Raw genomic sequence first — 16,171 nt, forward strand, 5'->3', positions numbered from 1 at the left:
CTTAGATGTTCAGGTCTTGGCCAACCAATTTGTTAGACTGGATGTTTCTGAGCCAAGCCGAGTTTTGCCTTGTGTGGTTTCTCAGTCTTCTCTTTATGATTGTATCAGAGAGCGTCAGTATGATGACCCCTATCTGCTTGTCCTTAAGGACACAGTTCAGCATAATGATGCCAAGAAAGTCGCAATTGGAGATGACGGTGTATTATAGAGGCAGGGCAGGCTATGTGTGCCTAATGTAGATGATTTGCGTGAATTGATTCTCCAGGAGGCTCACAGTTCGCGGTACTCCATTCATCTGGGTGTTGCAAAGATGTATGAGGAATTGAGACAGCACTATTGGTGGAGGCGGATGAAGAAAGACATAGTGGAGTATGTAGCTCGTTGTCTAAATTGTTAACAGGTGAAGTATGAGCATCAACGATCGGGTGGATTGCTTCAGAAGTTGTAAATTCCAGAATGGATCTGGGAGCAGATCACTATGGATTTTTTTGTTGAGCTCCCACAGACTCAGAGGAAGTTCGATGCAGTTTGGGTGATTGTGGATAGATTGACCAAGTCAGCTCATTTTATTCTTGTGATGACTACCTACTCTTCCGAGCAGTTGGCTCGAATCTATATTCGCGAGATTGTCAGACTTCACGGCGTACCTGTATTTATCATCTCTGACCGGGGTACGCAGTTTACATCATGGTTCTAGAGGGCAGTACAAAGTGAGTTGGGTACTCTGGTAGAGTTGAGTACAATATTTCACCCTCAGACATACGGGCAGTCTGAACGCACTATTCAGATACTGGAGGATATGCTTCGTGCATGTGATAGATTTTGGGGGGTCCTTGGGATCAATTCTTACCACTTGCGGAGTTTGCTTACAATAACAGTTACCAGTGAAACACTCAGATGGCTCCGTATGAGGCTTTATATGGTAGGCGGTGCCGGCCTCTAGTGGGTTGGTTCAAACCGGGCGAGGCTAGACTATTGGATACAAACTTAGTTCAGTATGCCTTGGAAAAGGTTAAGTTGATTCAGGATCAACTTCGTACAACCCAATCTTGACAGAAAAGTTATACGGATCAGAAGGTTCGTGATGTTGCATTCATGGTTGGTGAGCGGGTATTGCTCCAGGTTTCGCCTATGAAGGGTGTGATGAGGTTCGGGAAGAAGGGCAAGTTCAGCCCTAGGTATATTGGGCCTTTTGAGATTCTTGAGAGAGTTGGAGAGGTGGCTTACAAACTTGCTCTACCACCTAGTCTCTCTGCGGTTCATCCGGTATTCCATGTTTTCATGCTTCAGAAATATCACGGTGATCCGTCTCATGTGTTAGACTTTAGTTCGGTTCAGTTGGATAAGGATCTATCTTATGTTGAGGAACCAGTGGCTATTTTAGATAGGCAGGTTCGAAAGCTGAGGTCAAAGAACATTGCTTCCGTGAAGTTTCAGTGGAGGGGTCATCCGGCCGAGGAGGCAACTTGGGAGACCGAGCATGATATGCGCAGCTGTTATCCACACTTATTCACCAGCTTAGATATTTTTTCTAGCTCCATTCGAGGACGAACGTTTGTTTTAGAGGTGGAGAATGTGATGACCCAAAATGTCATCTTTAAATTTAATAATTAATTTTGTGTTCTAAGATCTCGAAAAGAACTATTTATCATTCCTCGACTTGCGTGCGAAGTCCATAAAATTTTTCAGGAAGTTTTTATGTGAAAAATGGATTAAAATGTGAATTTGAGCTTTAAAACTCAACTAAGTTGACTTTGGTCAACATTTTGAGCAAACAGACTCAGATCAGTATTTTGACAGTCTCGGTAGGTCCGTATCATGATTTGAGACTTGGACATATACCCGAAATTAAATTCCGAGTTCTCTGGTCCGAGATGCAGAATTTTGATTAAAACAATAAAATAAAAGTTTAAGTTCAAATAGTAAAGTAACCGGATGTCGAATTATGTGCAAACGACCCTGGAATTGAGTTTTGATGATTCCAACAACTCCGTATGGTGATTTTGGACTTAGAAGCATGATCAGAATTTTATTTGGAAGTCCGTAGTGAAATTAGGCTTGAAATGGCTAAAATTGGAATTTAAAGTTTAGAAGTTTGACCGGGGAGTTGACTTTTTGATATCAGGGTCGGAATCCAGTTCTGAAAATTTTCACAGCTCCGTTATGTCATTTATGACTTGGGTGCAAAATTTGAGGTCAATCGGACTTGATTTGATAGGTTTCGACAGTGAATGTAGAAGTTGGAAATTCTAAGTTTCATTAAGCTTGAATTGGAGCATGATTCGTGATTTCAGCGTTGTTTGATCTGATTTGAGGTTTCAAATAAGTTTGTATGATGTTTTAGGATTTGTTGGTATATTGGGTTGAGGTCCCGAGGGCCTCAGGTGAGTTTCGGATGGTTAACAGATCAAAAGTGGGACTTAGCTGCTGCAATTTTTCTGCTGGAAATGCTGTCAAAATCGGGCTGCCTGTCAAAATCGGGCTGCCTATCAAAATCGGACTGCCTGTCAAAATCGAACTCCCTGACAAAATCAGACTCCCTTACAAAATCGGACTCCCTGATAAAATCGAGCTCCCTGACAAATCGAGCTCCCTGACAAAATCAAGCTCCCTGACAAATCGAGTTCCCTGACAAAATCGAGCTCCCTGACAAATCGAGCTCCCTGACAAAATTGAGTTCCTTGACAAATCGAGCCCCCTGACAAATCGAGCCCCGTGACAAATCGAGCTCCCTGAGAAATCTGTAAGTTATAAAAACAGGGGATTTCATCCCATTTGCCTTTTTGACGAATTGGAGCTTGAGGAGAGGCGATTTTGATATATTTTCAAGGAAAAATATTTGGGTGAGTGATTCTAACTCGGATTTGGTCAATATACATGAATACATCATTGCTTTTACCATTTAATTAGTGTTTTGCGATAGAAATTTGGAAAATTTTTAGAAATCTCATAGAAACGAATTTTTGAGATTTTGGTGTCGATCCGGAGTCGGATTTGAGTGAAACTGGTATGGTTGGACTCGTAATTGAATGATTTATCGGATTTTATAAGTTTTACCGGATTCCGAGATGTAGGCCCCACATGCAATTTTTGCTCTAATTTCGGATTTTATTGAACAGTGTAATATTTTCTTATGAAATTGATTCCTATAAATTTTATTGACTGTATCGAATTAATTATGACTAGATACGAGTCGATCGGAGTCGAAAAATCGAGAAAAAAGCATAATACTTGGTTAAATTGGAGCAAGTCGAGGTAAGTGACTTGTCTAACCTTGTGTATGGGAAATTTTCCTTAGGATTGGTATTGATGTAATTATTGAAATGTGTTGAAAGTCATGTGTACGAGGTGACGAGTGTGTACACGGGCTAAATATGAAGGATTATATTTTTAAATTGTGTAGATCATTGTTGCGCATTTATTCAAATATTCTATCTTGTTATATTCTTCATCATTAATTAAATGTTTGTATTTTAAATTTGTTTGACCTTCTCCTGCTAATTGTTTTACTTGTTAATTGAAACTTGGTTTCTTTTATTTTGTGTATTATTTGAAGGTTGATTTTCTTTAAATTAAATATTATTAATATGAAGTATTTGATATTTTTAAATTTGATATTGAAGCAACGTATTAAAGATTTTTAAATATTATTTTCCTGAATTGTTTATTCATGAATATTTTTGTAAGATTTTCGTACTCATTGTGATGGAGCCGTGAACTCTTTATTGTGGAAAAATATTATTGATGATTTATTTTGGCATGAGCCGTGAGCTCTTTATTGTGGAAAAATATTGTTGTTGAATTATTTTGGCAAGTTAAATTATTTGAGCACTTGAGGTACAAATTGTGATATATTGTGATATTGATACGCATGCGGTGGTATGAGGTCTGGGTATTGAAACGCATGCGGTGAGATAAGGGTAGCTTGATACGCGTGGCTAGTATGTGAAACTAATAGAAGTCATGCGGTGTGATAAGGATGGCTAAAACGCGGGATGCTATTTCGGAAAAAAATATTTTCTTTAAAATAAATTGTGAAGGCTCCCGCGGTGAGATAAGAAAATGAGATATTGTGAGTTTATTTATGATTTGAGACTACGAGGCGGTACCTCGGAGTGCCCTTGTTGATATTGATTGATGGCCGCAGTCGCCTTTGATTATTTGTTGTGACTTTTCTTGAAGTTGAAAGGAAATTTTGTTTTGTTTCCACGAGATGTTATTTGCCATTATTTTGTGTAATTAAATGGTAACATGCTACTTGACTCATTTCTATTGTCATTTTATTTTATTATATTGTTAAACATTTTACCTTGCCAATTATTATTTTTCAGTAGGGCCTGACCTGACCTCGTCACTACTCTACCGAGGTTAGGCTTGGCACTTACTGGGTACCGCTGTGGTGTACTCATACTACACTTCTGCACATCTTTTTGTGTAGATCCAGATATATCTTACCAGCCTAGACGTTAGTGAGTTACTTGCGCACTGAGACTTCGAGGTATATCTGCCAGCGTCCGCAGACTCCGGAGTCCCCTTCTATCATTTTTATGTTACTTCCTTATTTTACTTTAGACCTTGATGTATAGAGACATTGAGAATAAATTTTTAGAAACTTGTGACTTATTTCTACCGGGTTTTGGGAGTTGAAATTGTTTGAATTGTAGTTTATTTATTTCAGTTATTTATTATTTTTTTGCATTGATAGGCTTACCTAGTCTTAGAGATGAGGTGCCATCACGACATCCTACGAAGGGAATTTGGGGTCGTGACACATTTACCTTTGAACTTCTTCTTGCTCGGGTAATTCTTTGGACCAGATGGCTTCTTTCTCTTTTTGTTACTTGTAGACACTTCCTCAACAATATTTGCTCCCTTTATTGTTGAGTTACCACGAGACTTCTTCTCAGCAGCCTTGTTGTCCTCTTCAATCCGTAGACGAACAATAAAGTCTTCAAGCGTCATCTCCTTGCGCTTATGTTTCAAGTAATTCTTAAAGTCCTTCCACAGCGGAGGCAGGTTTTCAATAAATGCCGCAACTTGAAACGCTTCATTTATGACCATACCTTCAATCATAAATTTATAATTAGTAAAATAATCAATATCTTGAATAAGAATATTGACTTTGTTTATACCTTCAGCAATAAGGTCATGAACAATAACTTGCAATTCTTGGAATTGTGTTATGACAGATTTGCCGTCAACTATTTCGAAATCCAAAAATTTGACGGTTACAAACTTCTTAAGTCCAGCACCTTGAGTCTTGTACTTCTTTTCAAGAGCAGTCCACAATTCTTTTGATGTTTTCATGACGCTATAAATATTGTACAAGCCGTCTTCCAAGCAACTTAAAATAAAATTTTTGCATAAGAAGTCAGAATGCTTCCATGCCTCCGTAACTACGAATCGCTTATTTTTAGGAGTTTCTTCTCCCAGAACTGGAACGTCCTCGCTGATAAAGCACTGTAAACTGAGTGTGGTCATATAGAAGAATATTTTCTGCTGCCAATGCTTAAAGTCCACACTGAAAAACCTTTCGGTTTTTCTGCCGGTGCTATCGCTGGTGCAGGAGTTGTGCGACTTGAAGACGCAGTAGCCATTGCAGCAGTAGTCCCATCATAACCATTATGTTGTTCCGTACTTATTGTCATTTTTTTCTGTAAAAGAAATTGACACAAATAGAATTAGTAAGTCGGTGAAGTTTTTATATTTTCAAACCGAATACAAACAACCGAGTAGAAAATAACAAGATTTTAATCTCGAATTGAGATTAAAGTCAGAAAGACTTGAATCTCCAAAACGGGAGTAGAAAATCGCTAGGAATTTAGTCTCCCACATCATAAAATAAGATGAACACCGAATATAAAAAATATTAAATTCCTTAAGCTTGTTGTAATCTGTATTCAAAAATATAATTTCTGCAAAATAAAATAAAACTATAAACCAAAGACAGAAATAGAATGAAATGAATAACGTTTCGAGCCCAACAGAAAACTGTGTTTCCTTAAGGAATTTAAGCTGCTCAGTATTGCCCAAGGTTGTTGGATTAATTCCTCCCAGGATAGAACGGAACAACTATTCTGTAATACCGGTAATGAAAATTACAAAATTTCATCGAACTCAACAAACGACAGTAAACCACACTGATGCTTACGCAGTCCGGGTTGAATATGTGCGAAAGTACATGTTCACATGAGGTACTGTTTCGACAGAAACTTTTTTGTTTGATCGCAAATTCAAAAACGACCGTTAGTCGTTAGGAAATTATCCGCGAAATAAAATCTGCACGAAAATATCAGGAAAAAGAAAAATAAATAAAGGAAAACGGGAAATAAATTTGATCCAAAAAATTATCAATCAATCATATCAATTGACCGAATCTGAAGCCGAAGCCGAAGCCGAGCCGAGGGAGCGACGACGATGCGAGGCACCAATTCTTCTGAACTCTTTAAGAGCTAGAAGATGTGCTTCTCTATATAAGCAAAAATATTTTCTTTCCTTCTTCCGATGAGGGACAAAGTGCATTAGTAAAGGAAACTATTTCAAACTTTTCATTTTTCTCGTAATCTTTTCCCTCCATTTCCCATTCACATCTTTTTATCTAATTAGATAAAAAAAACCAACACTCTCCACTAAGATTTGATCTATGCGATCGAAAGATAGAAAGCATAGATTCGCGTCGCCTACTTGCTGAAAGCAAAAATGGAATGGCTGATCGTGCCGGGGATGCGGCTCGGGTATAGTAGGTCTAGACGTCTAGCTCCTTCATTCACATGATCATGAACTCGGAGCTTCGCCAGAAGCGACATGAGGGGAGGGGAAGGGGGAAGGGGCTGGGAAAGGCCGACGACTACATGAGGGGAAAGCTTTCGTAGAAGGTTTACCCCTTACTTTACAGAGATAGTTATAAACTGACTAAATGACTAGATTCACCCGGAACGCTAGCTAAGCTAATCATCTTAGTTCCCTTTAATTAAATCAAGAACGGGCTGGTGGGAAAGAGCTGGAGATCATGAAAAGTATTTTCACACAAGGAGGCAGGCGACCGGGAAGCTTTGCTTCTATAATGCCGACTACATGGGATGGCTAAATTAAATGAAAGATGTTCTTTTTATACATATGTTTAGAAAGCACTTACCTAAGTTTTTATTTTTTCAAAATAGGATAATAGGCAAAAATCTAAATTTCAATTGAAAGAAGAAGTTGAATGAAAAGTTTTTGATTCATCTATCATTATAGGCAGACAACATTAACAAAGATAGACATATAAAAGAAATTGATTCATCATCTGTAACATCTATCCAACCCGCAATTCCAATATACCAATTCATTGACTAACTCTTGGGTAATCCACATATATGGGGGAACACGTCAAAGGCCCATGTTATGGAAATAGCAGAGGCTTATGAGGGAAAAAAAGAAGGGGGGGGGGTGCTCCTATGAGTGCAACCGACATTATAGAGCAGTTTGCGGGACAAAATTCATGGTCGGGAGTGTTCAGGCACGAACAACAGCTTATTATTTTACAAAGGTACCCGACCATGAAGGGCTCCTATGAGGACATACAAGTCCTCATATCACTGAACATTAGATTATATACAACCTCGTGAACATTACAACCAATCAATCGAAGTCTTCTATACATTTAGACCCACGGAAGACTGGAGCTTCGTAACATGTTGACGAAGGTCCCCGAACTGAGGGTTCGGTCAGTAGAAGGGACGACTTTGTCTCCCCGGAAGAAGAATAGCCCCGCTCTCTAGCCTACTAATCCCGTTGATCATATAACTGGTAAGGAACGTGTCACATTAGAGGTGAAATCTTTCGACCGATTCTCGGAATAATTATAATTTTATTAATATTAATCATTCATTGACCGACCGAATCGATCGCAAAATTACCGCCAAAATGGTCGCAATATTTCAAAATATTTGGTCATCCCAATTTTTACAATTTGCGATGAAAACGGTCGGAAATTTCCAATCGATTCCATCGAAGACCCTTTCCGGCCATCTCTTTTTCGACCATTGCGACTTCGGTCTGAAATCCGTCGGAAATTTTAATCTTCCAACCGTTTTCCGACAGTTTTGGTGGTCGGAAATAGTGTGGGTAATTTTTGCCGAGATTTTCGAAATTATTTAGGGAGAACCAAATTTTGCACCTCTGAGATGTAAATAGCAGTTTTAGAACTAGCTTCCACTTTTTTTCCCCTTGTCAAATTCAAATGTGGAAAATACTTTATGAAATGAAATTTACATCTCTTTTAATAATTTATTTTCAATTGAAGCAGAAAATATTCTTTGGTCTCCATCACTCCACGGCCGTCCTTTGTTTTCTTCTGCTGGAATTATTATTGAGAAGATTTTAAGTGTTAAGGGAGAGACCCCAAGGGATAAAGGATCTTCGGATATTAATTAATTCGGGGTCTAGTTAAAATTTGTTTCCTAACTTTTAATAAATATTGTTATATGGCACATCAAACTAATTAATCTTGTTATTTTAATCATTATTTTTAGTGGGATTATTTAATCCTGCGAGGTGCTGATGGAATGGGTTTGAACAATTTCCTGGATTAAATAATGCTCTATTATTAATCCTATTCACAATCTTGTCACAAACTATTTCCTCATTAATTAAAATCCAGTGTTACTATAAACCACATTCATTCTCTCTGCAAAGAAATAAGTAACATTTAAAATGTTTAAATTCATTATAATAGTCCATCTCATCTAAAATTAGGAGTACCCATTACAAATTTTAATACTTTGTTAATCCTTTCCCGTCTCTCCATCTTCTCTTTTACTGTCATCAAAGTAATTGGTGTTAGGAGATGAAAGGAGGAAAAGATGAATAAATATAAGAAACGTTTTTTGCGTACTATAACCCCACTTTTCCATGTATATCAACGAGGGACACCGAAAACAGGTTAAATTTGCCCATACACTAATCGAACTAGAACAATTTTACCCTCTATTAAACTTTTGGTTTATTTACCAACAAGAGGGTAGTTTTAAGCTATAACCAAAAGTTGAGTGATAAATATAAACTTTTTTTTCACTCATTTTACGTTGGAACTCCATATGATAAACGCAATTACAAGATTGTGTGTTACGGCAACAGTATGAATGAACAAAAAAATAATAGAGGAAAAAATTGAACAAATGCAGATAATACATAAGCAAATTTGAATCTTTTCTCTTAAAAAACAAAACATAAACAAATTAATAAAGTCCAAAAAGAAAGAGAGGAGAAAAAGTCCCAACACGTTGAAATGGTGAGGCACATATGTTCAATTCCTCTTCCTTTTTTTTGTTTTTCATTATCTCATTCTCATGGCCGCCTTGCTTCGCTGACAAATTAGTAAACAATAAAGGATGAAATCAATAATGTGAGAATCTCTAAAAGAGATGTTAATGTGGTGCATGTGACCATAATAACAATACACAGACCACAAAGATTACATGCACAACAAAGAGAGATCATACAATTCAGCATTTTAAAGGGTATGACAGCCAATTTAGGAATTTATACTACATATTTTAGGACCTTGAGACATTAACTTTCCTAACACCTTTCTGTTTACTAGAGAAATTTGTAACCAAAATTTCTTTTTTTTTTAACATGCACCTTGATTAATTCTACGAAATATTATTAGGCTTGGATAAATAGAAAGAAATCACGTAGTATTTCCGTCTCCATTTACTTGATCTGTTACCAAATTAATCATTTTAGATCTAACTACTTTTAACCCCTCTCTTTTACTACAACCTCCTTCTACCCTGGCAGCGATGCTTATTTACTTTTTATTGTTTTTATGTTATCAAACATGTCCTAGTTAGTACGTATTACTCGTAGATGCTCCAAGTACTTTTTAATTTTGTTGCTTTTAAGTTATCGGACATCTCCTAATTAATTCTTACTCCATGTACTCTGTTTATGAGAATTCAAACGCTATGTTTATTTCGCATTTGGATTTTATTTGCATATTTTGGGATTTATGTAGTTATCTCACTCTTTATTATGAATCATGTTAGTATTACGTCCGATGTTCATCGCCTTAGAATGCAATTAAGCGTTCGCTCGGTGGGAATTAATGTTAGACGAGAGCCGGTCATGAAACCAAATTGAAGTGCCGATCATGGAATTTTGATCGTGACAAAATGTCAGTACCACTCCCTAATTATAACAACAAATAACGACAACAAACTCATCATAATCCCATAAGTGGGGTCTAGGGAGATAATGTGGATGCAGATCTTACCACTTAAGATAGAGAGGTTAAAAAGCGTAGTCGCATCATTTTTTAAAAGAGATGCAGTAATAGACAAGTTATGAAAAAAGAAACAGTAACAACAACAACGTAATAAGATAATCAAATCAAAAGAAATAATAGTATAAGGAAGTACGGGAATAATATTGATACTATAGGTATGCAAAAGAAATACGCTCGACTACCTACTAACTTTCTACCCTAATTCTCGACCTCCATACCCTTCTATCAACGGTCATGTGTTCGGTAAGCTGCAGATATATCATGTCCTGCCTTATCACCTGTAACGAACAAGCAGTCAAATATAGTAAATAGAAGTGAGCAGTTGGTCGTCTATTTTTATTAGAGTCATGGTATCTCTATTCTGGTCTGTAAGTTTAGTTTATTTCAATTAAGTCCCTAGGGACAGGTTTGCAATTAATAGCCACGTGGCTTTATTCTAGAAGGTTTTTGGTCTGTAGAAATTAAGGACAGTTGTTCAATAGGAACGTTGCCTATTTAGATTCTGGGCTGTAACAGAATTTACTATCATTGGAATTACCAAAATTTTATCCTTTTCCTTGTTAAACTTTTATTCCTTTTCTTCTTGTTCTGTTCGTTACAATAGTGGTATCAGAGCCGGCGTTCCGGCGGCTGTGAGTTCCAATCATGGTAGAAACTCCAGAATTCAAAGAAACCGATGAAGGGTGGAAGCGTATTGAAGCTCAGCTTCAAGCTTACATGGGAGAAAATCAGAAACGTCTAGAACAGATCGAATTGAATGAAGCTAGGATCAGCTCGGAAGCAACTCAACGACAAGCAGAAAGCAATCGTCATTTTGAAGCGCTGCTTGGTCATTTGGACGGTGAGCAAAGAGGAGAATCAGTTGTATCTGCGCGTTCCCGACTAGCCATGGAAGGTGGAGGTTCTATTGGGGACAAGGGAGAGTCCTCTGTTGTTGGACGTCAAAAGCCAATTTCATCCCCTGTCACTCCGGCGAGTGTACACACCTCGATGCTTCCTCAAGTCAGTCGGGTAATGTCAACATCGTTAGCTCCCTTCAATCCTTCAAATTTCTCTGCTCCCATCCCTATAACACACTATACACCCACTTCTTTATATCCTCCAGCACCTGTTTCACTTGTCCAACCTAGCACCACTACAATGAACTACTTCTCTCCTCCTTCTTTTGCTCAGCCCACAATACCCACCAGTTTCTCCACACCTCAGCTTAACTACCGACTTCAACCCTCTGTTGCTGCAGCTCCTGTAAACTCAACCTATAACCAACCTTATGCTCACCAAAATCCAGGGTCGGGTTCTTTGTTTCAAGCCATTGTACAACCCAGTTTTCAACCCAATATCCTGACACCTGCCAACAATCATAGTCAAAACAAATTTCCCAAAATTAAATTGGCTTTTCCTGAGTTTGGCACCAATAATCCTCGTGGGTGGTTAAGAAGATTTTTTGAGTTGTACCAAATTGCTCCAGAATCCAGGATGTCCTATGTTGCTATACACATTAAAGATAAATTGGACACTTGGTTTGATGTGTATGTCATGGAGAATGGGGGTGTAGTAACTTGGGAAAAGTTTTGCTTGGATGTTTGTCGTAGGTATGGTAACATAAGGCCAATGGACGTGGTTATGGAATTTAATAGGCTACAACAGTGGGCCGATGTTGAGAGTTTCTTCAACAAGTTTGAAGAAATGCGTTTCTATGTGTTACTGATCAATCCCACACTCACTGAAATTTATTTTGTTTACTATTTTATTGGAGGATTGAAACCTGATTTACAATCAATGGTGAGGGCTTCCGATCCTCAAACTATGTTAGCAACTTTTAAAATTGCTAAGTTATACGAGAAGACCCTTGCTTCAATTTATAGGAACCTTCAGCCCAGATCTTCATCGTCACAGCCTAGAATCACCTTTCCTCCAAGCCCTCGATCCAATACTCATGCCCCCTTATCCATCACAAATACTCCTCACAATGCTCCTTTAGCCATCACTAATACCCCTCACAACACCTCTCATAACACACCCTTAAAGGCCATTCCTCCTATAAACACTAGGGCCTCAACCTCTAGAAATCAAACCTTAGAGCAGTTACGGGAGAAGAAGTTATGTTTTCGATGTAAGGAGAGGTATTTCCCGGGACATCAGTGCCAGACCAAGGCATTGAATTGTCTGGAGGGGTCAGAAGAAGAAGAATTTTTCGAAGCCCAGGGAGATCCAGTTGAGACAGGAGGTCCTGAAGAGGAGACCCCTGAAGAGGCAGTAATAAATACCATGTGGGGTCATTCTAATTCTCGTCATACTACTATCCGAATCTCGGGAATGGTAAAAAAGAAGCCTGTTACAGTGTTAATAGATAGTGGAGCAACTCATAGTTTCGTGGATCCTTGGCTAATTAAGCACTTGGGTTTAACGGCCGAGCCCATCAAAAGGAGCATGATTGTTCGAGTAGCAAACAGGCAAACTATGAGGTGTGAGCAGATTTGTAGAGGTTTTAAATGGGAGATACAGGGTGAACTCTTTGAATTTGATCTTAGAGTATTAAGAGCTGGAGGTTGTGACATTGTGTTGGGGATGGATTGGTTGGATTCATGTTCACCAATTTTACTGTATACCAGGCCTCGCAGCATTTCTTTTATAAAGGATGCTAAGCTGATTACCTTGTTAGGCAATCAGAACTCTTTCAGTGATGTTGAGGTGGCGGCCAAGGCATTCCACAAATTACTAAGTGAAGGGATTGATAATTATGTGGGATTGTGGTGCTCTTTGGAGGACAACAAAGAGGTGGTGCAGATGCCAATTCCGGTGGAGGAATTAATTCAAAACTATGATGACATTTTCAAGGAGCCCACAGAACTGCCCCCTTCTAGGGATTGTGATCATTCAGTTGTGTTAGTTCCTGGAACTAAACCAGTTAATTTGAGGCCGTATAGGTATTCTTTTGAACAAAAGAATGCCATTGAGAAAATAGTTAATGAGATGCTGGAAGCTCAAACAGTCACCCCTAGTTCGTCACCCTTTGCCTCGCCAGTCATTCTCGTTAAGAAAAAAGATGATACTTGGCGCATGTGTGTGGATTATAGGAAGCTAAATGAGGCCACAATTAAGAATAAGTACCCAATACCAGTGGTTGAGGACTTATTGGACGAATTGTCGGGAGCTCAGTATTACTCTAAATTGGACCTTCGTTCAGGCTATCACCAAGTACGTATGAAGCAAGGGGATGAGTATAAAACTACTTTTAAAACTCACCATGGGTTATGGGAGTTTAGAGTGATGCCTTTTGGACTAACAAATGCACCGGCAACATTTCAAGCCCTTATGCACACTGTTTTTAGCCCATATTTGCGGAAGTTTGTTTTAGTCTTCTTCGATGACATATTAATTTATAGTGTGTCACTGGAAGATCATGTGAATCATCTACAAATTGTGTTTGATGTCCTGAGGGCTAACAGGTTATTTACTAAACAATCAAAGTGCAGGTTTGCTCAGGCCAGTATAGAGTATCTGGGCCATGTTATTTCTGGTAAAGGGGTGAGAACAGATAGGGCCAAGGTAGCAGCTATGATTAACTGGCCTCCGCCCAAGTCTATCAAAGAGTTAAGGGGTTTTTTGGGATTAACGGGCTACTATCGAAGGTTCATTAAGAACTTTGCTTTAATCAGTCGGCCTTTGACTCATTTACTCTTGAAAGGAGCCTTTGAATGGAACGAAAATGCTACTAAATCCTTTGAAGAGTTGAAGACTGTGATGACCCAAGCCCCTGTTCTTGCATTGCCAAACTTCAGTGAGCCTTTTGTCGTTGAAGTAGACACATCTGGATTGGGAGTTGGGGCTGTGCTTTCCCAAAATGGCAGACCTATTGCATTCTTGAGTCAGGCCCTTAGTCCTCGACATTTGGGACTTTCCACTTATGAGAAAGAATTAATTGCTCTTTTGATGGCAGTGGAAAAGTGGCGCCATTACTTGCAATCAAATCATTTTGTGATCAAAACTGATCACTTTAGCTTGAAATATTTGAGTGAGCAGCGTATTACTATATCCTTACAACAGAAAGGGATTATTAAGCTTTTGGGCCTAAGCTACGAAATCCAATACAAAAAAGGGGTTGAAAACTTAGCTGCTGATGCTCTCTCTCAAGAAGGTTCGAAACCCAGGCTATCTGTAATGGGCTTACAGTTGTGCAGCCTGCATGGGTTCAAGAAGTTCTTAATAGTTATAATAATGATGAGGAGGCCCAAAAGATGCTGACTAAATTACAAGTAGATCCTAATGCCTTGCCAAATTTTACTCTGCAACAAGGGATTATACGTTTCAATGGTAAGGTTTGGGTGGGCAATCAGGGAGAACTTAGAGGGAAGCTGATCCATTCTATGCATGATACTTCTTGGGGTGGGCATTCTGGAATTTACGCTACTCAACAGAGACTTAGGGCATTGTTTCACTAGCCTTCATTAGCTAAGGATGTCAAAAGCTATGTTCAAACGTGTGAAGTTTGCCAAAGGAATAAAGGAGAACAGGTGGCCTACCCAGGCCTGCTCCAGCCATTACCATTACCAGACAAAGCTTGGGAACATCTTGCTATGGACTTTATCGAGGGCTTACCTAAATCCCAGGGGAAGGAAATGATCTTGGTTGTGATTGATAGGTACACCAAGTATTCCCATTTCTTTGCACTTACTCATCCTTATTCGGCCTCACAAATAGCTCAAGTTTTTGTTGACAACATTTGTAAGCTTCATGGGGTTCCTTGTTCAATTGTGTCCGACAGAGATCCTCTCTTTTCTAGTCTCTTTTGGAAGGAATTATTCAGTCAGTTGCAGGAGAAATTGAGGTTCAGCAGTGCCTATCATCCTCAGTCGGATGGTCAATCTGAGAGGTTGAATAGGTGCTTAGAGACTTACCTCCGTTGTATGACCGGCCACAAACCAACAGATTGGAGTAAATGGCTGCCTTTAGCCGAATTTTGGTATAACACCAATTTCCATTCAACGATTGGTATGACACCATTTAAGGCACTATATGGGTATGATCCACCATTGCCCACATTTGAATTGATTTGCCAATCCAAGGTCGAATCTGTGGATCAAATGTTGAAGAATCGCCAGTTGATGGTAAAGGCCTTAAGGGAGAATCTGTTGAAGGCTCAATCAAGGATGAAGCAGCAAGCTGATTCAAAAAGGAGCGAAAGGAGTTTTGAAGTTGGGGATATGGTGTATTTAAAGCTTCAACCATACCGTCAAATATCTATAGCTGTGCGGAAAAGTTTGAAACTTGCAGCAAAGTTCTATGGACCATATAAGGTGATTCGAAAAATTGGGGCTGTTGCATACGAACTAGAATTGCCACCAGGATCACGTATCCATCCCGTCTTCCATGTCTCTCAGCTTAAAAAGAAGGTGGGCGACAGAATAGTACCATCCATTGATCCTCCATATTGTTCCGATAATGGCCAAATCAGAGTTGAACCAGTGGCAATCCTGGAACGCAGAATGGTAAAGAAAGGAAATCGAGCTGCTGCCAAAGTGTTGGTCCAGTGGGCAAATTTATCTCCTGAAGAAGCTACTTGGGAGGATTATAATTTTCTGAAGTCGCAATTTCCAGAATTTAAACCTTGAAGGATCAAGGTTCTTTGAAGAAGGAAGGAATTGTAACGAACAAGCAGTCAAATATAGGAAATAGAAGTGAGCAGTTGGTCGTCTATTTTTATTAGAGTCATGGTATCTCTATTCTGGTCTGTAAGTTTAGTTTATTTCAATTAAGTCCCTAGGGACAGGTTTGCAATTAATAGCCACGTGGCTTTATTCTAGAAGGTTCTTGGTCTGTAGAAATTAAGGACAGTTGTTCAATAGGAACGTTGCCTATTTAGATTCTGGGTTGTAACAGAATTTACTATCATTGGAATTA

The 16,171-nt window shown here is 38.8% G+C and overlaps 1 protein-coding gene across 1 annotated transcript; it reads left to right on the forward strand.

The window, feature by feature from the left end:
• The first annotated feature begins 10,915 nt into the window (after positions 1 to 10,915).
• Positions 10,916 to 14,515, forward strand: LOC142177242 (uncharacterized). The gene has a single exon (XM_075245713.1). The coding sequence runs from the start codon at positions 10,916 to 10,918 to the stop codon at positions 14,513 to 14,515; it is 3,600 nt and encodes a 1,199-aa protein (XP_075101814.1).
• Positions 14,516 to 16,171: the final 1,656 nt, after the last annotated feature.

This window comes from Nicotiana tabacum, chromosome 23 (assembly GCF_000715075.1).
Source record: "Nicotiana tabacum cultivar K326 chromosome 23, ASM71507v2, whole genome shotgun sequence".
NCBI classification, from domain to species: domain Eukaryota; kingdom Viridiplantae; phylum Streptophyta; class Magnoliopsida; order Solanales; family Solanaceae; genus Nicotiana; species Nicotiana tabacum.